This window comes from Gossypium hirsutum, chromosome D13, assembly GCF_007990345.1.
Source record: "Gossypium hirsutum isolate 1008001.06 chromosome D13, Gossypium_hirsutum_v2.1, whole genome shotgun sequence".
NCBI lineage: Eukaryota > Viridiplantae > Streptophyta > Magnoliopsida > Malvales > Malvaceae > Gossypium > Gossypium hirsutum.
Window position 1 is genome coordinate 60,298,601 of NC_053449.1, and position 20,944 is coordinate 60,319,544.

General features: G+C 33.0%; 4 protein-coding genes across 5 annotated transcripts; all 4 read left to right on the forward strand.

Annotated features, from left to right (window-relative positions):
- The first annotated feature begins 1,694 nt into the window (after positions 1–1,694).
- Positions 1,695–7,111, forward strand: LOC107932080 (O-fucosyltransferase 35). Its single transcript, XM_016864023.2, has 10 exons — positions 1,695–1,866; positions 1,979–2,443; positions 3,837–3,962; positions 4,100–4,172; positions 4,321–4,391; positions 4,483–4,571; positions 4,945–5,077; positions 5,311–5,543; positions 5,768–6,244; positions 6,394–7,111. The coding sequence occupies exons 1-10, from the start codon at positions 1,861–1,863 to the stop codon at positions 6,593–6,595; spliced, it is 1,875 nt and encodes a 624-aa protein (XP_016719512.2). The 5' UTR covers positions 1,695–1,860; the 3' UTR covers positions 6,596–7,111.
- A 3,277-nt stretch (positions 7,112–10,388) lies between these two features.
- On the forward strand, positions 10,389–11,734 carry LOC107932008 (growth-regulating factor 6). Of its 2 annotated transcripts, none has more exons than XM_016863952.2 (4): positions 10,389–10,676; positions 10,755–11,076; positions 11,160–11,461; positions 11,565–11,734. In XM_016863952.2, the coding sequence occupies exons 1-3, from the start codon at positions 10,502–10,504 to the stop codon at positions 11,443–11,445; spliced, it is 783 nt and encodes a 260-aa protein (XP_016719441.1). In that variant the 5' UTR covers positions 10,389–10,501; the 3' UTR covers positions 11,446–11,461; positions 11,565–11,734. The 2 variants fall into 2 exon arrangements, with proteins under 2 accessions (XP_016719441.1, XP_016719442.1); XM_016863953.2 differs by having other exon boundaries at positions 10,399–10,676; positions 11,160–11,472.
- Positions 11,735–13,751: 2,017 nt separating this feature from the next.
- On the forward strand, positions 13,752–16,409 carry LOC107931991 (mediator of RNA polymerase II transcription subunit 20a). Its single transcript, XM_016863920.2, has 5 exons — positions 13,752–13,955; positions 14,068–14,210; positions 14,309–14,487; positions 14,593–14,682; positions 15,829–16,409. The coding sequence occupies exons 1-5, from the start codon at positions 13,870–13,872 to the stop codon at positions 16,069–16,071; spliced, it is 741 nt and encodes a 246-aa protein (XP_016719409.1). The 5' UTR covers positions 13,752–13,869; the 3' UTR covers positions 16,072–16,409.
- Positions 16,410–18,353: 1,944 nt separating this feature from the next.
- Positions 18,354–20,587, forward strand: LOC107932035 (uncharacterized). The gene is made up of 10 exons (XM_016863978.2): positions 18,354–18,557; positions 18,662–18,717; positions 18,814–18,871; positions 18,959–18,998; positions 19,200–19,304; positions 19,386–19,438; positions 19,539–19,599; positions 19,725–19,810; positions 19,897–20,118; positions 20,231–20,587. The coding sequence occupies exons 1-10, from the start codon at positions 18,519–18,521 to the stop codon at positions 20,378–20,380; spliced, it is 870 nt and encodes a 289-aa protein (XP_016719467.1). The 5' UTR covers positions 18,354–18,518; the 3' UTR covers positions 20,381–20,587.
- The last annotated feature ends 357 nt before the right edge of the window (positions 20,588–20,944 follow it).

Here is a 20,944-nt window from a genome sequence, read left to right on the forward strand (position 1 = left end):
TTGGATAAACAAAAGAGACATCAAATTCATATACCAAATGTTATATTAATCCATACCCATTGCATTTTTGTTTTATCGTCAAACCCAATTTAACACTCAAGTTTGATTTATTTATAACATGACTTAATACTAACACTAAAAAAATACTTCGAAAATAGCCCAAAAGGAGGAGGAGGAGGATTTTTAATTTTTTTAATTTCAAGAAGAAAAATAGAATTTGAAAGGGGTTAATTGCATAAATATCATAAACTATAGTTTAGATTTTAAATTAATCTCAATTTTCCAAAACATTCTAATCCAAATTTCACAGTATCAATATGGTATCATCCAAAGTCGGGTCAAATTTGATGTGAAATATATTTAAAATATATTATCAAAATTTAAATACTTTGTGTACCAATTATGCGAACAAATTGAATATATTGTATTTAAAAATTAAAAATAGTGTCATTAAAAATTAGACGAGTTATTATTATTTTTTAATATGTTAATTCTAAGTTGTCCATATGACATGTGTTGTATAAAAATTTTATTAGATCCAAAAATCCTAAATATTATAAAGAAAATATTATTTCCCCTCCATCGTGCAAGACAATCAGGAAACGCTATGTCCATAATACAATGTATTTATCTTGAATTAGAACAATGTGATACACTCAAATTATTCTAACAAACCAGAAAGAATCCAAAGAAAATTTTCCCAAAAAATTGCGTGAACGGACACAAGTTTAAATCTCCAATCTAAGGGTCCATTTATAACACATGAATAAGTGCTTAAGTGACTCTTTATGAACCGTCACAATTATTCACAAAGTAAAGAAGCCAAATAATTATAATGTTTCATGATAATAAATATTTTTTAATTTTAAATTTCAAACTAAATATTTAAAATCCAAATGTATGATTTCTATCGTAACCAACGACACTTTTTCAACTTATCCATAGTCTTTTCTCAACCCATAAATAAGAGGATAATGCGCTTTAACGCATTCGAATTTATCCTTCTATATTGACAACAATATCTATACCAATCGAGTTAATACTCAATCAACAATTATACAATATTTTGAAATTCGTAACCAATGTAAAATTCTAACATCTATATACAATTCTTGCACGGTGGATAAATGGGAAAGAACGTTAATTGTAAGTATAATGATAACTTATAAAAATAGTCATTTTTATTTGCCTCAAATTGTATTTTAGCCATTTATGTTTAAAATGTTACGTTTTAATCACTTACGTTATCGTTTTGTTACGAAGTAGTCACTCTACCGTTAAGCTCCGTTGCCTCCCTAATGGCGGTTCTACGTGGCAGTCCAAATGAGTTTTAAATGCCAATTTGGATGTCTTACGTGAGTCTAAATTAAATTTATTTAATTATAAACCTATTTTATCCCAACAATTGGACATCTAAGCTAGCATTTAAAACTCATTTGGACTGTCTTTAGGAGCTAACAGAATTTAACGATAGAGTGACCACTTCGTAACAAAAAGATAATGTAAGTGACTAAAACGTAACACTTCGAACATAAGTGAATAAAATGTAATCCGAGATAAACAAAAATAACTATTTTTATAGTTTGCACTAATTATAATGTAAACTTTACTTTATTTTGCTAAATTATTTATATTTATATAAAATTTAATAACTTAAAAATATATAATCATGTTGTAATATATTTTTAGAATTTGAAAAAATATAAAAAATCCAATCGTCGGCAATAAATTCTGAGAGGCCAACACCGCCATTGTCTTGTCCTAAAACACGCGCTTTTACAAATTTCCGAATTATATTATTTTCAGAGCTCAAAATACCCAAATTCTGCAAAAATCTCTGTTTCGTTATTGGTTTTGATAATGGAGGTTTAATCGAAAATCCTTACTCAGTTTATTTTAATTTTTTCTTTATTATAAATAAATATATCATTAGTTAACATTAAAGAGTAATAAAATTTTAATGGCTCACCATACGCAGCATCACCACAACACGAGCGATGGCGTTTCACAGCGAGTTAACAGTCCCCGTTTTTCGGGTCCAATGACTCGTCGAGCTCACTCGTTTAAGCGCAACAACAATGGCAACTCCCAGACCAGTACCGGCAACAACGTTGTCGGTGGTTCAAGCAACGGCAGTAGCAACGGGAGCAACGGAAATAACTTGAGTGTGCATCATGAGATCGATCTACAATCGAGTTCCCCCAGATCGGAAGTTGGAGCTGTGGGTTTGGTTTCAATCGAAGGGTTGAGTCAAAGGAAAGGGTTGTTCTTGAGGAAGCCCAGTGTTGGATCCTTGGTTTTTGATTTCGGGTTGAAAGAGAAGAAGAAGCTTGGGCATTGGATGTTCTTGGTTTTTTGTGGAGTTTGTTTGTTTTTGGGTGTTTTTAAGATTTGTGCTACTGGTTGGTTTGGATCTGCTATCGAAACCTTAGCATCAAATCAGGTTTATTTCATGATTTAAAAAAAATAAAATTGTTATAGCTGTTTTATGAATTTACTTGCACTAAAATTTAATGTTGATTGATCAATGTGAAAAATGTGATCAATTTTTGGAGATTGTTATAGCTTTTTTTAATGATCTTGCTTGGGAAATTAACGGGTGATTGTTATTTTGTCTACTTTTTTTATTCCCTATGGGAAAGTATATTAATGGGTACAAAAACGAAATTAGGGAGTAATAGTAAGTAGGTTGATTACCATTTTTGCATTTCAAGACCATGTATAAGCCTGGAGTGGATAGTTCTATATTACTTGGATTTGGTTATGTATATGACATGGGTATATTCAATTTTTTTTAAGTTTTCAGTTTATTCTTAGGGTCTTTACAAAGTTATATCCTCGTATTCATGTCTGAATATGCATTAGACACAGTTATCGATAAAGATAACTTATATAAGAGTTGGAGTGTGTATATAGAGACTAGAGAGTGAATTTCACCTTCTTTTAGTTGAGGACTAAGCACATCATTGGGAAAGAATATTGTGTTCTTAACTTTTGTGGAAAACTTTAATTCTATGTTACTCAAGGTGCTTTTCTTGCTTCATAAGTTATGTTTACCAATAAATCATTTGTAGAACATTGCATAAGACTTTTCCTTGCTAATGTGCTATCGAAACCATATCATCAAATCAGGATTTTTTCATTATTTTTGAATTATGTGCAGTATTTTTGTTTTAGCTGTTTATGAATTGACTTGCACTGGAATTTAATGCAGATGGATCAATGTGAAAAATGTGATCTATTTTTGGAGATTGTTAGGCTTTTCTTTAATGTGAAAAATGTGCATGGTGATTATTGTCTTGTGTGCTTTTTTTCCCTTCCGGAAAGTATTTATGATTAGGGAGTAAAAGTAAGTGGCTTAAGTACTGTTTTTGCATCGCAAGACCATATATTATTATGCCTGGAGTAGAGTAGTTCTATGTTACTCGGATGTGGACGTGAGTATTGGATACTTATATGTGTATAACATGGCTGCTTTGAATTCTTTCTAGTGTTTTCTATGGATTTGGAGAATTGTTGGAAGATCATATTTTCATACTCCTATCCATATATGCACTGGACATAGGTGTTGGGCACACATACTTAAAAAAGAATCAGAATAACATAGGAATAGTTGCATTCCACAGGTTCTTCTTAATCAATTTTGGGTGTGCACAGAGTAAATTTCACCTTCTTTTAGTTTATCACTGTGACAGAATTTTGTGTTCATAACTTTTATACTGAAGTACTCCCATGTGTTTTTCCTACTGCATAAGTTATGTTTAATGATAGATCACTTGTAGAACATCGCATAAGACTTTTCCTTTCTAATGTGCTATCTCTATTATTGTAATTAGGATCTACCTGATCCCTCCACCTATCAACTAAAGCGAACGGATGAAGGCTCTCATGATTATGGGTACAGGGATGGAGGAAGTGATTCAGATAGAACCTTAATGACAGTGGCATCTGACATAGCAGAAGTAAGTTTAAAGTCTGCACCTTAAAATATCTCACATCTGCTTGGTTTGCATGAAGAACATGATTAACGAAGAACACTTGGAACTTGTTATTCTGATTAGCAAAAAGAACGTTGAGATTTGTTTAATTTTTTATCCAGCATTCAGGTATTTGGTCAAAACCAAGTAGTGAGAATTTCAGCCAGTGCATTGACCATTCAAAGAATCATAAGAGTATGGAATTCTTACTGCTTCATTAATATTCGCTACCTACTTTCTACTTGTGTGTTTACTGACACCTTGATGTTTCTTGTGTGTTTGCAAAGTTGTAATTTCTATGTTTTTATTTGTTCTATGCTTCTAAGTGTTTCACTCTTTGCAGAGCCAGATGCAAAGACAAATGGCTACATTCTTGTGAATGCTAATGGTGGTCTGAATCAGATGAGATTTGGGGTCTGTTTGTTGTGTGTTTCTCATTGTTTCTTTTATAGCCTGACCTTTAATTATTACTGCAGTCTGATGTATGAATAATTTTAGAATGCAGATCTGTGATATGGTTGCTGTTGCTAAGATTATGAAGGCAACACTTGTCCTTCCCTCACTCGATCACACCTCGTATTGGGCAGATGAAAGGTTAGGTTGTTTGTGTACTGTGCTAATGTTTTCACATTGTCCGTTTTGCACCTATCCATATATCCCTCACGTGATCTGATCAAATGTTGAATACTAAAGCTATTAGTCTGTATTTACATGTTTCTTGACATGAATACTAAATCTATAACCTGTCCGATTGGTTCTGAAATGATACATTTCCACACTAATTACTCAAGGCTTTCTTTGTGAGGCCTTTGAAAACCGGAATCCATTGGTATTAATGTATGGCTAACTTATGGTTATGCCCTAGATTGACATGCTTGACATCTTCTTTTGGCTAAAGTCAAAAAAGTGTAGCATGGGATGCACTATTGTGTCAGTTAGCTAATTGATTGGTTTGATAAATTTGCAGTGGCTTTAAAGATCTATTTGACTGGCAGCACTTCATCGAGACCCTGAAGGATGATGTCCGCATAGTTGAGACCATACCACCTGAGTATTCTGGAATTGAACCGTTCAACAAAGCGCCAATTTCCTGGTCTAAGGTCATTACAACCTTATCTTTGTCATTGGCAAATGTCTACTGAAAATATGCAAAGCACCTATTATTGAGGATGTTTGTTTCTGTTTTTGGCCTGAAAATGGCAATAATTTTAGTAGTCCATTCTTACAACTGTACAAGTGGTTTTCCTTCTGTCAACTCATATCATACATGTATCTTGTATTACTTGTTCCTTATGAGATTAGTAGCAACTAACCGCCACGTTTTCTGATTTAGGTTAGCTATTATAAGGCAGAGGTCCTTCCGTTGCTGAAGCAGCATAAAGTAATCTATTTTACGCACACAGATTCTCGGCTTGCCAATAATGATATCCCAAGTTCTGTGCAAAAACTGAGGTGCCGGGTAAGCTATAAGGCACTAAAATATTCGGCTCCAATTGAAGAACTTGGAAGCACGTTGATTTCTAGAATGCGCCAGAATGGCAGCCCTTATATTGCTCTACATTTGAGGTGAGTAGAATAAATTTATTTCTTATGAACGTTACGTTCCCACTTATCCCAGAAACGAAAAGAATACCTCCGTACTCACCTTATTTGTGTTTGGCATGATTAAGCATTTATTATCATGAAAATGGATTTTATGGTACACTTGATAAATAATGACATTGATTAACTTGATATGCTGCAAAGAAATCAAGGATGATTTATGTTACTTTTATTTGTTTAATTTATAGGTACGAGAAGGATATGCTTGCATTTACGGGTTGCAGTCATAGTTTGACAGCAGAAGAAGATGATGAGCTACGTAGGATGCGTTATGAAGTCAGCCATTGGAAGGAGAAAGAGATTAATGGGACAGAGAGAAGGTTGCTCGGTGGTTGTCCACTAACCCCGAGGGAGACTTCCCTCTTGCTTAGAGCATTGGGTTTCCCTCCAAGTACTCGGATTTACTTGGTAGCTGGTGAAGCTTATGGAAATGGAAGTATGGAGCCTCTTAAGGAGGATTTTCCTAACATCTTCTCTCATTCCTCCCTTGCAACAGATGAGGAATTGAATCCTTTCAAGAACCATCAGAACATGTTGGCCGGTCTAGACTATGTTGTTGCCCTTCAGAGTGATGTATTTGTTTATACTTATGATGGAAACATGGCAAAGGCGGTGCAAGGACATAGGCGATTTGAGAACTTCAAGAAGACTATCAACCCAGACAGGTAATTTGCTACCTATTAGATTGGATCTATTCTTAACCTTTTCAATATAGCTGTTTCCGTTCTTTTTTGAACGAATAGTTCTATGGCATCTAATCATCGTAATTTCTGGACCAAAATGTGTATAAACAATCATCCATCTGTTGGTGCAGGATGAATTTTGTAAGACTTGTGGATGAATATGACGAGGGAAATATTTCTTGGGAGAAATTCAGTTCTAAAGTGAAAAAGCTTCACGAAGATCGAAATGGAGCTCCATATCTTAGAGAGCATGGAGAGTTTCCAAAATTGGAGGAGAGTTTTTACGCAAATCCATTTCCGGGATGCATCTGTGAAAGAACAGAAGAAATATAGAGTTGTCTTTAAATGCTACGAAGTAAAAAAGCTTACTGAAAAGGAGGGTGTGCACTCTGCTGGCAATGTTTCAGACAAACCATTCCGTAAGGATGAAACCGTATATAATACCACGATTCAACTCAATGGTTGAAAAAAAAAAACACACTACAAAAGCCTGCTCGAGGGGGCAATTTCCGGGGAGGCATGTGAAGTCATCATCAATGGAGTTATCAGCAGGGCAAAGCAAATAGGGTTCAGGCATACTGTTATCAAGAGATACAGGTAATAGATAAACATTCATTTGATGGGAGAGGGATTTCTTACCCCTAACTATCCTTCATAAGAAAATGTTGTTTATTTTAATTTTTTGGTCTATTTGCCTTTTTTGATAAAAGAGAATTGGTTTAGGTTGTTCCCATGCAAAAAGTTTAAAAAGTTTTGAATAAGTGATGGAAATATGATATAGGATGATATATTCATTGAATTGTATTACATCTGGATATTAATAATACAAAAAAAAAAATTTGAGTTCAATGATGGATGAATTTGCAGAATGGAAATATATATATATTTGCTGCATGACATGTTAGAATGCACAACGTAAATGCAAGACAAACATTCTATGGCTGACAGGAGACGATGTTTCCTTTTGGCATGTAAATATATTTATGGAGATTGAAAATTCAGGTTTCGTAACTGCCTTTCCCGACAATATATCTCTAAAATTCAAATACGAACCTTGTCCTTATAAGTGTAATGTGTCTTATCATTATACCTAACAATATCATCTCTCAAGTTCAAGCATTCTTCACTAGCAACAAACCTTTACTTCCTTGGAGTCCAAGTTTCTTCAATCTTTGGAGTTTTCCTTGTTCTTCTTGTTCCTTGGAGTCCAAGTTTCTTGGTTGCTGCCCATATCATTTGGTATCAAGATTTAACTAAGTCCCACATAAAGCAAGTCCACTTCAAATGAGGTAATCTTCATGGGCTAGGCGTGTGAGTTAACTTGCACAAGGAAACAAGTTGTCTAAGTTTGTTAGCATCTTCCAATATCATGCACTCTTGAGTCAAATATTGAGCTTTTGGACCTCCAAGTCCGCTTCATTTATAAATTGACTTAAGATCCACATTCTCCAAACTTGATAACTTTGACAAATTCTTGAATTAACACATTTAGCTCGTTTTAAGTTATTTGGATTTAGACTATGTGATTGGAGCTTGAAGGAAGTTAAGCCCACTTTCATCATAAGTTACCTGTTCATGGGTCGGGTCAACCGACCCTGCCTGAAAGTCCGCCTGAAAAGTTGGAGGGTTTGAGTAAAAATATAGGCTCAAAAAATGAGCTTGAACAAAAAATTAAGGCACGTTTAGAAAATGAACTGAGTCTCAGGTAAGTCTTTTTTGGTTCGAGTTCAATCCAGCCCGCCCCGAATGTATTACTGTTTGTTGTTGCTTTTTTATCATTTTCTTTTTTTTTCACTATTTTATTATCATTTCACAATTATGTTGTTACTATTTTGTTGTTATTATTTGGATATTAGATAACTCTTGTTTTATTGTTAATTTTGTTACTATTTTTCACATTTGCTTGTTAAATTACATTTATCTTAGTGTTATTTAAGTATACATATTCTTTTAATTTATTTTGTTTTTAGTATTTTTTATGTATTATATATATTTTTAAAAATAATATAAAAAATTAATACGGGCAGGCCGAGTCAGACTTTGATTTTAGCATTTTTATTCAAGTTGGGCTTGGGCAAAATTTTAGACCCATTTTTGGGCTTGAGCCTAGCAACGGGCCTAAATTTTTTGTTGGGCATGGCCCAACCCATGGACACATCTAGAGCTAACTATACAAATATAATTTAATTTGAACTTAATGACAAATTTGATGACTAACGTTTACATGTTTTATCAAAATGAATGCACACATTCAGTATTTTCGATTTGATTTATTAATTATCTTTTTGAAACCTCTTGGTAAATAAATGTATGCATTCATTTTGAAACTTTTTCTTAGATAATTACGTTTATTTTCTTTAAATTAAGAGTTATTTTTTTAATTTCATGTATAGTTTATTTATTTTATTATTTTTCACATGTAATTATCTTATTAGATTACCTAAGTAATAAATTACATCTCATTAGAAATATTTCATATCATCCACATTAATTTTTTTAACATTATTGTCATCAAATTTGTTAATTTAAAAAAAACAAAAATTGATGGTTGAAAAAAACTCAAAAATACAATTAAGAGTATTTTAATAAAATATATAAATATCTAACATATTCAACTTGAATTAAAGTATGAATATATCATCTTTAAAAAATCTATAAAAATACTTTAAAAAACAAATAATTTTATTAAATATATTGATATTTGAATCCCATAATTGGTTAGGCTGCAAAAGAACCCTAGAACTAACCTTTCATTTCCCAATTTCCCAAATTGAAAAAAAAATTGTATGGTAAGTGGGGGAATACTGGGGTAACCATGATAAAGCAAGAAGTCGATGATAAACTAAAAAAAAAAAAAAGAGTAAGTAGCAGTAAAAGCTTAAAACTGTACAAGCTTCCCATGAGAGCAGGCATTTGGTTCAGATTGTCAGAAACCAACTCTTACAACAATAATAATAATAATAACAACAACACTTCTCCTTCTGCCTTTTGTTTTTTACAATTTTTTCAAATCCACTAACGCATTGCTTTTATGTGTTTTCAGTAGCATTGTCAGAGACAAGAGCTGCCATTGAACCAAATTTTATCTGCTATGTCAGAGAAAAAGAAAGCAACAGAGAGATGTGCAGTTAATATTGAAGCCCCCACACACTCTCTCTCTCTCATGATTTTCAAGTGTCAGTGAAAGATAAAAAGAAAAAGAGAGAAGAAAATGGCATGGCAGCAGCAGCATCATAATCAGAACCATTAGTTTCATCCATGTTTTTAGAAGGTTTTTGCAGTTGGGAAATGGTACACTCAACATAAAGAGGTTAAATTTTGGTGTTAATCTTTATATTTTTAAAAGTTTTAGTTATGGTTAAAGTTTTATTATTTTCAGAATTTGATGTGGTTAACATATGATTATATGTGTAAATATTGTCTTAGTTTGTTACTTTTATATATTACTCACGGAATAATAATAGTTGTTTTGTGTTAACATTAAAATTTTAAAATTCGAAAAGTATAAAAATTTAAAATAATTTAGTTGGAGAATATAGATTGAATCATGGGGAGAGCAATCGGTTTAGTTAATTGGTTTTTTTAACCAACTTAACTAACTTTAACATGAGAAAATTGATTTGACCAACTTTAGTAGAAAAAATCGACCAAACCAAATTGACTTTGAATCACTTGGTTCATTCGATTTTTTTGTTAATTGACCTTGGATTATTGGATTAGATTTATATTATTATAAATTTTTTATATTTTAAATAATTTAAAAGTAATATAAAATAAGTCATTTTTTCAGTAGTTTAATTTCGAGATTCAAAAATTAATAACGGATCGAATTATCTGATTAAATCTAAGTCAAAATCGACTAATCCATTTCACCCAACTAAACCAAAACCAAAAAACTTGAATACGTTAGTTTAACCAAAAATTGCTCTTCCTAACTAAATCTATAGTTGTACTCATAATATAAATTAGTACTTGAATTTAATCAAATGATGTAGCTAAAATTTAATTTTTAAAAAATATAAAAATTAAAATTGATAAAATTCAATGATTAAATTCATAACTTTCATAAATTTTAGGGACTACTAACAGAATTTAATCAAATAAATATATACCTACTCTACACGCACTCTTGCACTTGCAGGCCTCTCAAGTAATGATATAAAACAAAGTGCTGATCAAAGACCAACTCTTTCATTAAACATTGAGGTCTAAAGACTCAATTATTAGTTGCTTGAATGAATGATGATGATGAGTGGAAGAAACAGCAGCCGGTTTCCTTTTACTGCAACTCAATGGGAAGAGCTTCAAAACCAAGTTTTAATCTTCAAGTACATGGTTTTAGGCATCCCTATACCATCTTATCTCCTCTTCACCATCAAAACAAGCTTCTTGGAGCCTCATCAACATGATAAAAGTAAAAGCAAAAGTCCCCCACTTTGTACTTTTTTGTAATGAATTGTGTTGTGTTTCATTGTTGTTTTGTGTTTGGCAGTTGGATGGAATTGTGGTGGTGAGATGAGGATGGTGAGAAAAGTGGACCCGGAACCAGGGAGGTGTCGAAGAACAGATGGGAAAAAATGGAGGTGCTCGAAATTGGCCTATACCGATTCAAAGTACTGTGAAAGACACATGCATAGAGGCAAGAACCGTTCAAGAAAGCATGTGGAAGAAGAAGAAGAAGCTAGTACCGGTATAACAATGGTGAACCCTTCTTCAACAGCAACCCAAAGCTTGTCTTTAAGCTTTTCTTCCTTTGAGACCCATGCATCAACAGAAAAACCCACCCTTTGTCTGTTGGGTTCAAGCTCTTACAGGTTCGGTCACAAACAACCTTGGACTCAATTCAAGCTCATGTCTTTTTAGTTTTTTTACTACTGGTTTTTGAGTTTATATATAGGTTGAAACAAGAGGTGGATCATGAGCCTTGTGGGACCAGGAGGAGCTTCTCAGGTTCATCAATGGAGGATGGTACTTCATGGCAACTTCAAAGCTTGAAACAAAACAAGCATGATCAGGATGATGGTGACAAAAGAAAACCCAAAAGGAAAATCCATCGTTTCATTGATGAATGGCCACCAAAACATAGAGATTCATGGCTTGATTATGATGATCATAAATCATCAAAAAGTTCGTCAGATTCAACAACCAAGCTCTCAATATCTATTTCTTCCACTTTTACATGATTTCCACATTTTCAAGGTCTGATAATGGTATATTGGGAAAAGAAAAGGCATGAACTTGTGAATATGGCTGTTTTTGCTTTTAGCTAGCTTTTAAGGGACATAAATTTTGGATTTTGCAGGTGGTTGAATATCCAGTGATGGGTTTTCTGCAATGGAAGCCAAGAATTTACTCAGTGGGGTTCACTTGTTTCTGTGAATTTCAGACTGTTTATATAGTCCTTTGTTTATTATTTTCTTTTGGCTTTTCTATTTTGGGTGAGTTTTTTTAATGAAACAATGACTTTTTATCTTCCTGGTTACACTAGTTTGCCTGCAACAGATTTATATATAGTTCATATATATAAGATTGAATGGCTCCTCCAAAGGTGCTGATATGTACTCCTGGTTTTTAATTTCAAGAGCTTAAATCTACTGCTTACTGCAATAATAGTCTATGTTATTGCGTTTTAACTAACAAGGCGATATTCGTAGGATAGGGTGGTCCGAGTGTAAGGAGAGGAGAGAATGAGGTTTGGGATAAGTTGATAGAAGTGAGAATAGAGGGAGAGAGTGTGGGATCTGGTCGAAGAAACCCGAGCAAATAGGGTTGTCGTACCCACTGTTAGCAAAACAACCACCAAGGGGAGCGATAACTGTAGCAAGGTCCATGAGAAGGATCACCATCACCCCCGTGGAAATCGTTGAGAACCACCGACTGAGGAAGATCCATAGGTTTTAGATCGACATCAACAACTAGATTGCATGGGAGTAGTGCAACTAGTTCGTCAACACCATGCACAAGCAGTCGAGATCTATCGATGATGACAGTCTACCAAACACAATAACCTTTGCTAGAATGGTAAAAGACAAAGGCCGAGGAAACTCCCGATCGGAGAAAATGAGCCAAGCTCCAAGGGAAACTCGTGGAAAGACCACAAGGAGAGGTGAAAGAGAGGAGATTCCTGGAACTAAGGCCCGTAGCGCCAGTGGTGGCGACAAAAAACTTGGTGGAATGGCCGTTGGAGAAATGGGCAAAGAAAGGAGAAAAAACATAAGAAAAGAAGAAGGGAGGGGAAAGAAGAAAGAGATGAAGGGAAAGAGAGGATAAAGGTAAGAAGGAAGAGAGTGGGAAGGAGAGGAGGGCCGACGATCGGTGACTAAACAAGGTTTCTCGAGATTACAAAATTGTACAGAAAAGTCGAGGGACTAGAATGACATTTTATATTATTTTAACCTTACGTATAAAATTGAAATATTTGGATATTAACCCTTAAAAATATTACAATTATGTAATTGCTCCTTTAATATTTTGGAATTTACTTACTAATCCTTTATTCTATTTAAAAGAAAATTCTTATTTACTTTTTTTTTCTCATCAAACATTGATTATAATCTATAAAAAATATAATTATAGTCGATTGAATTTTAGTTCGATTAGCATGAGCATTATTATCAATGCAAGAGGACATAGATTTGAGTACGCTGAAATACATTTTTCTTATTTATGAGTTATGGAAGGATTATGAGTAGTTCTAAATATTATTTAAAAAAATTAATATAATCAGAATTTATAATAAAATTATTCAAATATAGATAATTATGTGCGGGTTTAGAATAATAGCTAGAATTTCTGTTTTGCACCTTAATAATTATATAATTACTTATTCGAATTTACCTATTAATCCTTCATTTTTTAAAAATAGAACAACAATATTAATTTTTTTTCAATAATCAATATATGTTTTTGTACCAAAAAAATATCAATATATCTAAATTATATATAGTGATTTTTTGTCCTAGGATAAACTACACTGTGATACAACTATTCGTTACTTTTTTTTTATCATCCAATTTTAAAAAGTTACACAATGTTTACTTAATTATATGATTTTTATCTTTTTTGGTCATCGGTAGTTAAATGACTAATAAAAAATGATGTGACAATTTTTAAAATTAGCAACATTGATACATTGTATCAATTTAGTCTTGATTCTAAAACATTTAACCCTCAACTTTTCACATCTTGTAATTTAATTTTTTTTTCCAATTTTCCTGCTCTTTGTGACCCTTTTCACCTAAAAAACAAAAAAAAAATTTATCAGTTATATTTGATCAGAAATATACCAAAAATGAAAACATTAAAAAAATCGATGATAATAATTTTCATCATTTCTCATTCTTTTTAAAATTAACTTTTACTGGCACAAAGAAAAGCAAAAATATAAAAAAAGAGACTAAATTATACAATGTGTAAATATTGAGGATTAAAATTTCTTATTATGTCAAATTTAAAAACTGTCAAATTATGTGTTAGTAATTTATCAAATGATGACAGAAAAGATCTAAATAATTTGATGATAATTTTCTAACTTGTAATTGAGTTTACTCTTTTTATTTACGACACCGTTTTCGTCTAGAAGCAGCTATAAGTCCCTAAAGCCTCTTATGTCCGTCGTCTACTGTCACATTTTCCGGCGGCTTATCAGCTACAATCCCTACCGGAAGAAGTCGACGACGATGCCTCTAAAAAGGTAAATAAACCGAAAAAAAGGAAATCTTCGTTCAAACTTGAAACTCTCCTCCATTGATTTCCATAACTTTTAGTTTTCAATTTCGTTTCTCGTCCTTTTTTTCTTTGCCTAGGGTTTTCTTTTGGCAGCCCAATGCGGGATCAACCGTGAACAGCCAAATCCTAAACGAAGTTTCGCAATGCGTCGAGAGCATCAATGGCGTCAAAGAAGGTCGTTGGAAAGCCACTCTCACTTTTTATAAACCCATGTTACGAGGTCAGCTACTTCTTTCACCCCTATTATTTTTAATCGTTTTTTCCCTTCTCTGTTCACTAATTCGATCAATCGGTTAATGAAACTACGTTATTCTTCAGATCAAGCGTTATCCGCCGAGTTCCCGCGTGAATTCATCGGGATTTCGCTTCCAGAACAACCAAACAAGTACTATTTCGTGCTTCGGTTCAATAAGATTGTCCTGGAATCTGATTCTTCTATTCAGTTGATAATGGAGAAATTGCAGTCTTATAAATCCAGGGTCGCCCTTAATTTCGAGGTAATTTGATTTCACTTCTCTCTTTCAAATCCCTTTCATTTATGGATCGTTGGGGATTTGAAGCAATGGACTTGAATTTCTGATATCATTTTTGTTCTCTCGTAGGGGTTTCAATACCAGCTAGGCGACTTTCAACTGAGAGTAGGCAAAGTTGTACCTTCTCATTCTGAAAATTTGAGAGGAATAGTGATGGAGGTATTGTATTATTACTTTGTCTTATACTTTAGAACATCAATTAGAATGCTAATGTAGATTTTTTTCTCACTAAAGCCTGTTTTTATATCATTTTGACTAAATGATGGATAAAGTTGTTATTTTTCCCCTTAGATCACTGCCATAAAATTGGGAAACAAGCTGATGTTTGATTTTTCACCATAACATACACTAATTTCTAGTAGATAGTTAAGGTTTTGCCATTTCGGTGTTTGTTAATCCAAACAAGTGTGTAAATCATTGCAGGGTTGAAATGCTCTTAATTTTCGGAATGTCAAAGTGTTTATGATTGTGTATTTCATAGCAATCTGTCACTAGGGGAATAGTAATGGAGGTATTGTGTTGTTAATTTTCCTAATACTTTAAAAGTTAAAACATCCGTTCGGTCTGCTGATGTAGGTGTGTTTTTGGCTAAAGCTGGTTGTCTGTATCGTTTTAATCTAATGATGGGTAAAGTTGTTTCCTTATTTTCTCCTAGAGCAGTGCCATTGAGATTCGAAAACAAGCTGGTGTTTGATTTTTCAGTATTTGTCTAGTGGATGGATAGAGTTTCAGTATTTTTTTTATTATAAAAAAAACCCAGAACAGTGTGCCAGTCGTTCTGTGGTTGGAATTTTCTACTCTTTATGGAATGTCAAAGTGTTTATGATTTTGTAGTTCTTAGAGGTATATTAATGGAGGTACTGTGTTATTACTTGTCTTATACTTTAATAACGCTTTCAGAATGCTAATGTAGATTAGGTTTTTCAGTAATGTGGGTTTTTATGTATCATCGGGCAGTGTTACAAGATTGGGAAACAAGCTGATATTGATTTTTCACTAAAATAAATCCTAATTTCTGGTGGATAGATAGGGTTTCAGGCTTTGTGAATCAGGATGAGCAAATCAATGCATGCATGCTTATGAGTTCATACTTCTTGGAATGTATAGCGTTTTTCATTTGCTTCAACATTCGATACTGGTACCGTCTTGTCCCTGTCTCCAGGTTAAACTATCCAGTGTTATTCCCTGAAATCCCTGAGTACTTTTTTGGTGTTTTGAGCTGTTCGGTCCAGGAAAAACCCTAGTTGTTAAACGTATTGACCAACCGTAGTTCACACCAATAAAAGTTGCTCATTCCTTTTGCAGGTGGAGTATCTTCCGATTTCTTCACTAGAGAAATCCAAACAAATCATGGAGGAGTTTTTTGATATTTGGCAAGACGCGATTTCCAAACGATCATTGCCAGGCCGTTTCATACATATAGAACCAGACTTCTCAGATTACGGACTTGCAGACCACTATACTTCACAACACACGGCTGTCCAGTACACTCATGTCACGAGTCAACTAATTGCATCGGTTCAAGCAGTACAAACTGGAAGAAATTAGGATATCGATACTCCACCCAGATCCAGAGTGACGCTGACAGAGTTTTATGATCATTATGTATGCTTACTTGTATGAGTGGATTCCTTCTCATGAAATTGAAAAAAAGATAGTGTTGGCCTGTTTTGTTACCATTGTGTTCTGTTGAACCTAATGAATTGTTCTTTAGTTTGTAGAAAAAATGTAGAAAGGAACAGATAAAAGTAAATGGAAGGGGAGATGAACTTAAATGCAAGCATGGATGTAATGCAACTGTAAGTGATGCTTTAGTATGAGTGATAACGGCTCGGTTTGTAAGTTTAGTTTTCATAGATAAATTTATCTTATTTATTCGTGTTCAAGGTTTATCCGATGTTTAAGAAGGTTTGGATAAAAATATTAAAGATTTTTTTTTAATTATTAGCTTTCAAAATTACATTTATTAATTTTTTCAAACTTACATTGTATATGTATTGTAGATATTATGTAATATACATTTATATTATCATTGATATGGATTATATTTAAATAAGCATATTTCTATTAAAAAAATCAACAAGAATATAATATAAATATATAAATTATGTTGGACCTACAGAAAGGTAAAGATTTCTCAACATGTATGTTAACCACGGATCAAATTACAAGAATTATTATATAAATATATTTTTTCCTTTTATTATTATACTTTTATAAAATTTTAAAATTATTTAAATATAATTTTTACCTTTATCCAAAAAAATCTGCAAAATTGCTTTTCTATTTGAAAGATCTAAATAACATTTTTATTTCTTTTTATTCATTTATTTATTTTTAGTGAATATAGAAACGCGACTAGTGTGATTTGAATCTATATTACACTTGAGGCGGTGAATACCTTATTTATTAAATCAACACACGGGTTCTTTTTCATTTATTTTTATTCTACTATAATACCACTATCTAAACTATCCTATTTTATTTTAATTTTATATATTTACATATATCATATTATCTTTTATTACATAAATACGTAATTTACACGTTTTTTTTCGTGAAAATAAAACACTACAATACTAAATTACATAGAAAAAGCCGAAGGAATACAAGTACTCCTTTCCTTGTATACTTCAAAAAATTCTAGTGCTTCTCTTGGAGCGATCTTAAATAATTGTAAATCTTCCTTTTTTGCAAAAGCCAATTTGGCTAGATAATCTGTGCTTTGGTTATGCTCGTTAGGAATGTGTCATAACATCTATTGACTTTCTTAAGACAATATACGGTATATTATTCTAATCAAAGTAGAATTTGAAATCTTCTTAGCACTTCCATGTATGGCTTTAATCCTATTGAATTATCACCTTGTCATGTCCTATTTGTTGGATGAGTTTTAAGTCATCTAAAATGCCCCAAAGTTCGGTATCAAAGACCAAGCATTTTCCTAAGAATCGATTATATCCAAAGACCCAATCTTCATTCTCATCGCGCATAATTCCCTCTACTGCTGCATTCCCTGATTCCATCTGAACAGCATTGAGAAAAGTCCAAACCCCTGTCAGTTGTTTCCTATACGAGATTTCATAGCCTTCAATCGATTCATCTCTATAGACTAAAGAAAATTGATTGACCCAACTAGTCGAAACTTTGATTATCTAACTTGAACTCTAAGTTTTTCCTTAAAAGATGTAGAGATTCTGGTTGTTCCATAAGCTATTAAATACTTATAAATAACATATTAAATATTTGGATTAATATCACAGTTGGCCCCTAAACTTTAACTTAATGTACAATATGGTACTTGCAGAAATAAAACGTCTAATTTAGTATATGTACTAACTTGACAACAACGAACAAATGGATGTTGCATGATTTTATAAGATTGTTTTTGGATTTTGCTTATAAATTTTACCGGTTGATTGATTTTATCCAGTGATTAAATTATTTGAATTTTTTTTTCTATTTCTATTTTTTAAGCATTAAACAAAATAAAAAAAATCAAATATATAATCAACTAGTAAAAATTATATACAAAACTCAAAATCAATAATATGACGACACATTATATTTATTTATCCGATATTATTAAGTCATCGTGTAAATTAAGCGATGTTAAGATTTTGGGTACACTAATACACCATATAATAGTACCAAATTGGAATTTGGCTTTTACAAATACCACATTACACATTAGGTGAAAATCCAGGGGCCAAACACGACATTAACCCTAAATATTTAAACCGCCACCTATTTTTTGTTTAATAGTTTGGTTCGATCTAGGTTAATTACACATATAAATACTTCACGTTCGGCGACACCTATAGTTTCGCTATTGTATTTTAGCCGCCTTTTTTTCTTCACTATTGCTTTTCCTCTCTGTTTTTACAAAGTTTCAATCGCATCTCCTTATTCATTCATTCATTGATTCAAATTCGATTCAATCCTTGTTTATCCAATCCATTCAGATCACTGTTTCAATACTCTTTGTTCATCCAATGGAACCAAAAAAAGAGCAAACCAATGCCCCCAGAAAGGTCTGTTTCAACACCTTTTTTTAACTTCATATCCATTGATCATTGTTTCTATCAATGTTTTTTTGAGCTTTCTTTGTGATTCTTTTTCTGGGGTTTCCTTGCAGATGAGATTTGCACCCAAAGCTCCTCCCCGCAAAGCACCAAAGCTTGAGGTTAAAACGTAAATGTCGTTTTTTTTATTGGTTTCTTCACTTCGAAAGCTGTTTTTTTTTGTCTTTTTTGTTTAGTTTGTTTTTCGTTGATTGTTTGGTTTCAGTGAAGTGGTCGAAGACATTGATGCTGTTCAAGCCAGGGATTTGCTTCAGCGTTTAAATGTACTCTTTTTCTGCCAATTTTTTTTCCATTGCTGTTTTCTTGATGACAGGCATTGATTTTTCTCGTTATGTGTTATTTTCTTACAGCAAACATCTGCAAGGACAAAGCCTAAGGTTGAAAAGAAAGGTAAATTTTTCACTATATGTTATTTGTTAGTTAGGAAATTTTGTTCAAAGAAGCATTTGAGCAAAATTTTGGTTGATTAGTTGCTTTGTTTTTAATGGTAGATCCTAATGATACTTGTAATTGTAAAGGTTGTATAAAAAGAACAAAAATTGGGACACATTACATCTAAGCTCTTAGTTTTGTGCTTTTCTTGACACGCAGTTTCGTCTTCACAAGTTGCATTCGGTTTCGGAGGAGGAGGAGCTTCGATAAAAACATTCGGTACTTCCAGAGGTGCAAATCATAGTAGCGGAGAAACTTTCGGCGGTATGCTTATCCTTACATAATATGTCTCGCTAGTGATCGAGTTGAATTTCGTTCGGTTTCTTATAGTCGATGCTTCTGTAGGTGGCGTTCATGGACCGGGATTGAGAGTGGAGAAGGAATACAAAGAACCATGGGTATGTTAACTTTGGTTTATTAATGCAATCCAATATGACTGGCCTGCATACTTACTGGTTTTGTATTTCCGTTTTTTCTGTGTTTGAATGCTTCCTGTAGGATTATTACAGTTACTATCCTCTAACCCTTCCTATGAGGAGACCGTACTCGGGAAATCCAGGTATGTCATATGTCCGTTTATTACGGGATTGTTGATGTCCGACATTGCACCATGCTACACAACTGACTATGTGACATTGTTATCCACTTAAACCTGTTTACATCTTATTGACTTCGCAATCGTAGAGTTTCTCGACGAAGAGGAGTTTGCCGCGCAAAATGTAGCTTACGATGAAAATTCGATTGAGCCTGCAGTCGGTCTTGGCTTAATGGTTAGTAATGAAACAAGTACATGAATCTAATATTTTTTATTGTCCCCTGGTCTTTTATAATGATGCTCATTGATGGGTTGGATTAGGAGGAGAACTTGGAACCAATGATGTTATTTCTTCAGTTACCACCGACTTTGCCGATTATAAAGGCCGGGCACGAGGGTGCTAGCAGCACCGGTTCATCCAGGACTGTACGTTCGGCAAAGAAGACGTGCGGGTTAACCGAGTTACCTGCAGGTCTCATGGGAAAAATGCTAGTGTATAAAAGCGGTGCCGTCAAGTTGAAGTTAGGGGATACCATTTATGATGTAAGTGACTTAACACTTCATAGATTTATCCGAATTTGACATATGTTTTCAATTGCAACACGACGAAGTCGTGCAGGTTATTGGTCTGAACAACTTCTTCGAATCGATGCAGGTAAATCCGGGTTTGAGTTGTGTGTTTGCACAGGATGTTGTAGCTGTTGATACTGCAAAGAAGCAATGTTGTGTTGTTGGGGAAGTTAACAAGCATGTTATTGTAACACCAGATATGGATTCAGTTTTAAATAGTTTGAGTGAACTCTGATGGGTTTAATTTTTTCGGGTTTTCCGGATTTTCGATGTTAGTTTTACACAATACAAAGGGAAAACAAATGTTGTTAAAACAAAATTTAGTTGATTTATTTAAGGATTTGAAGATGAAACTTGAAACAGATGATTCTTTAGGTGGAAACAAGAGAAGGGTATTCCCAGCTTGATTCCATTATTATAAATGAACATTGGATTTGTGGCATTCATGCATATGAAGATTTGATGGCTTTGATGATGCTTTATTTCTCTCTTTTTTTCTCTCATATTATTGCCTTTTTTTTTCTCTCAAATAATAGTGAAATGTTATTTGAGGGATTCTTTCATAAATCGGTTTAATCTTTGTCTGGACTAGTATAGATCTAACCGGTTTCAACAACATTGTTAGTCGATCGTAATAGTATTTTAAATTTTATAAATATTTAACGTTTTATTCTATGTATTATATTATTCCTTATATTATAGGTAATATTGAGATTTATTTTATTCTTATTTATATACTTTTTTAGTATTTTAGATTATATTTTTAACCTTAAAAGTACAATAAACGTCTTTGTATTAG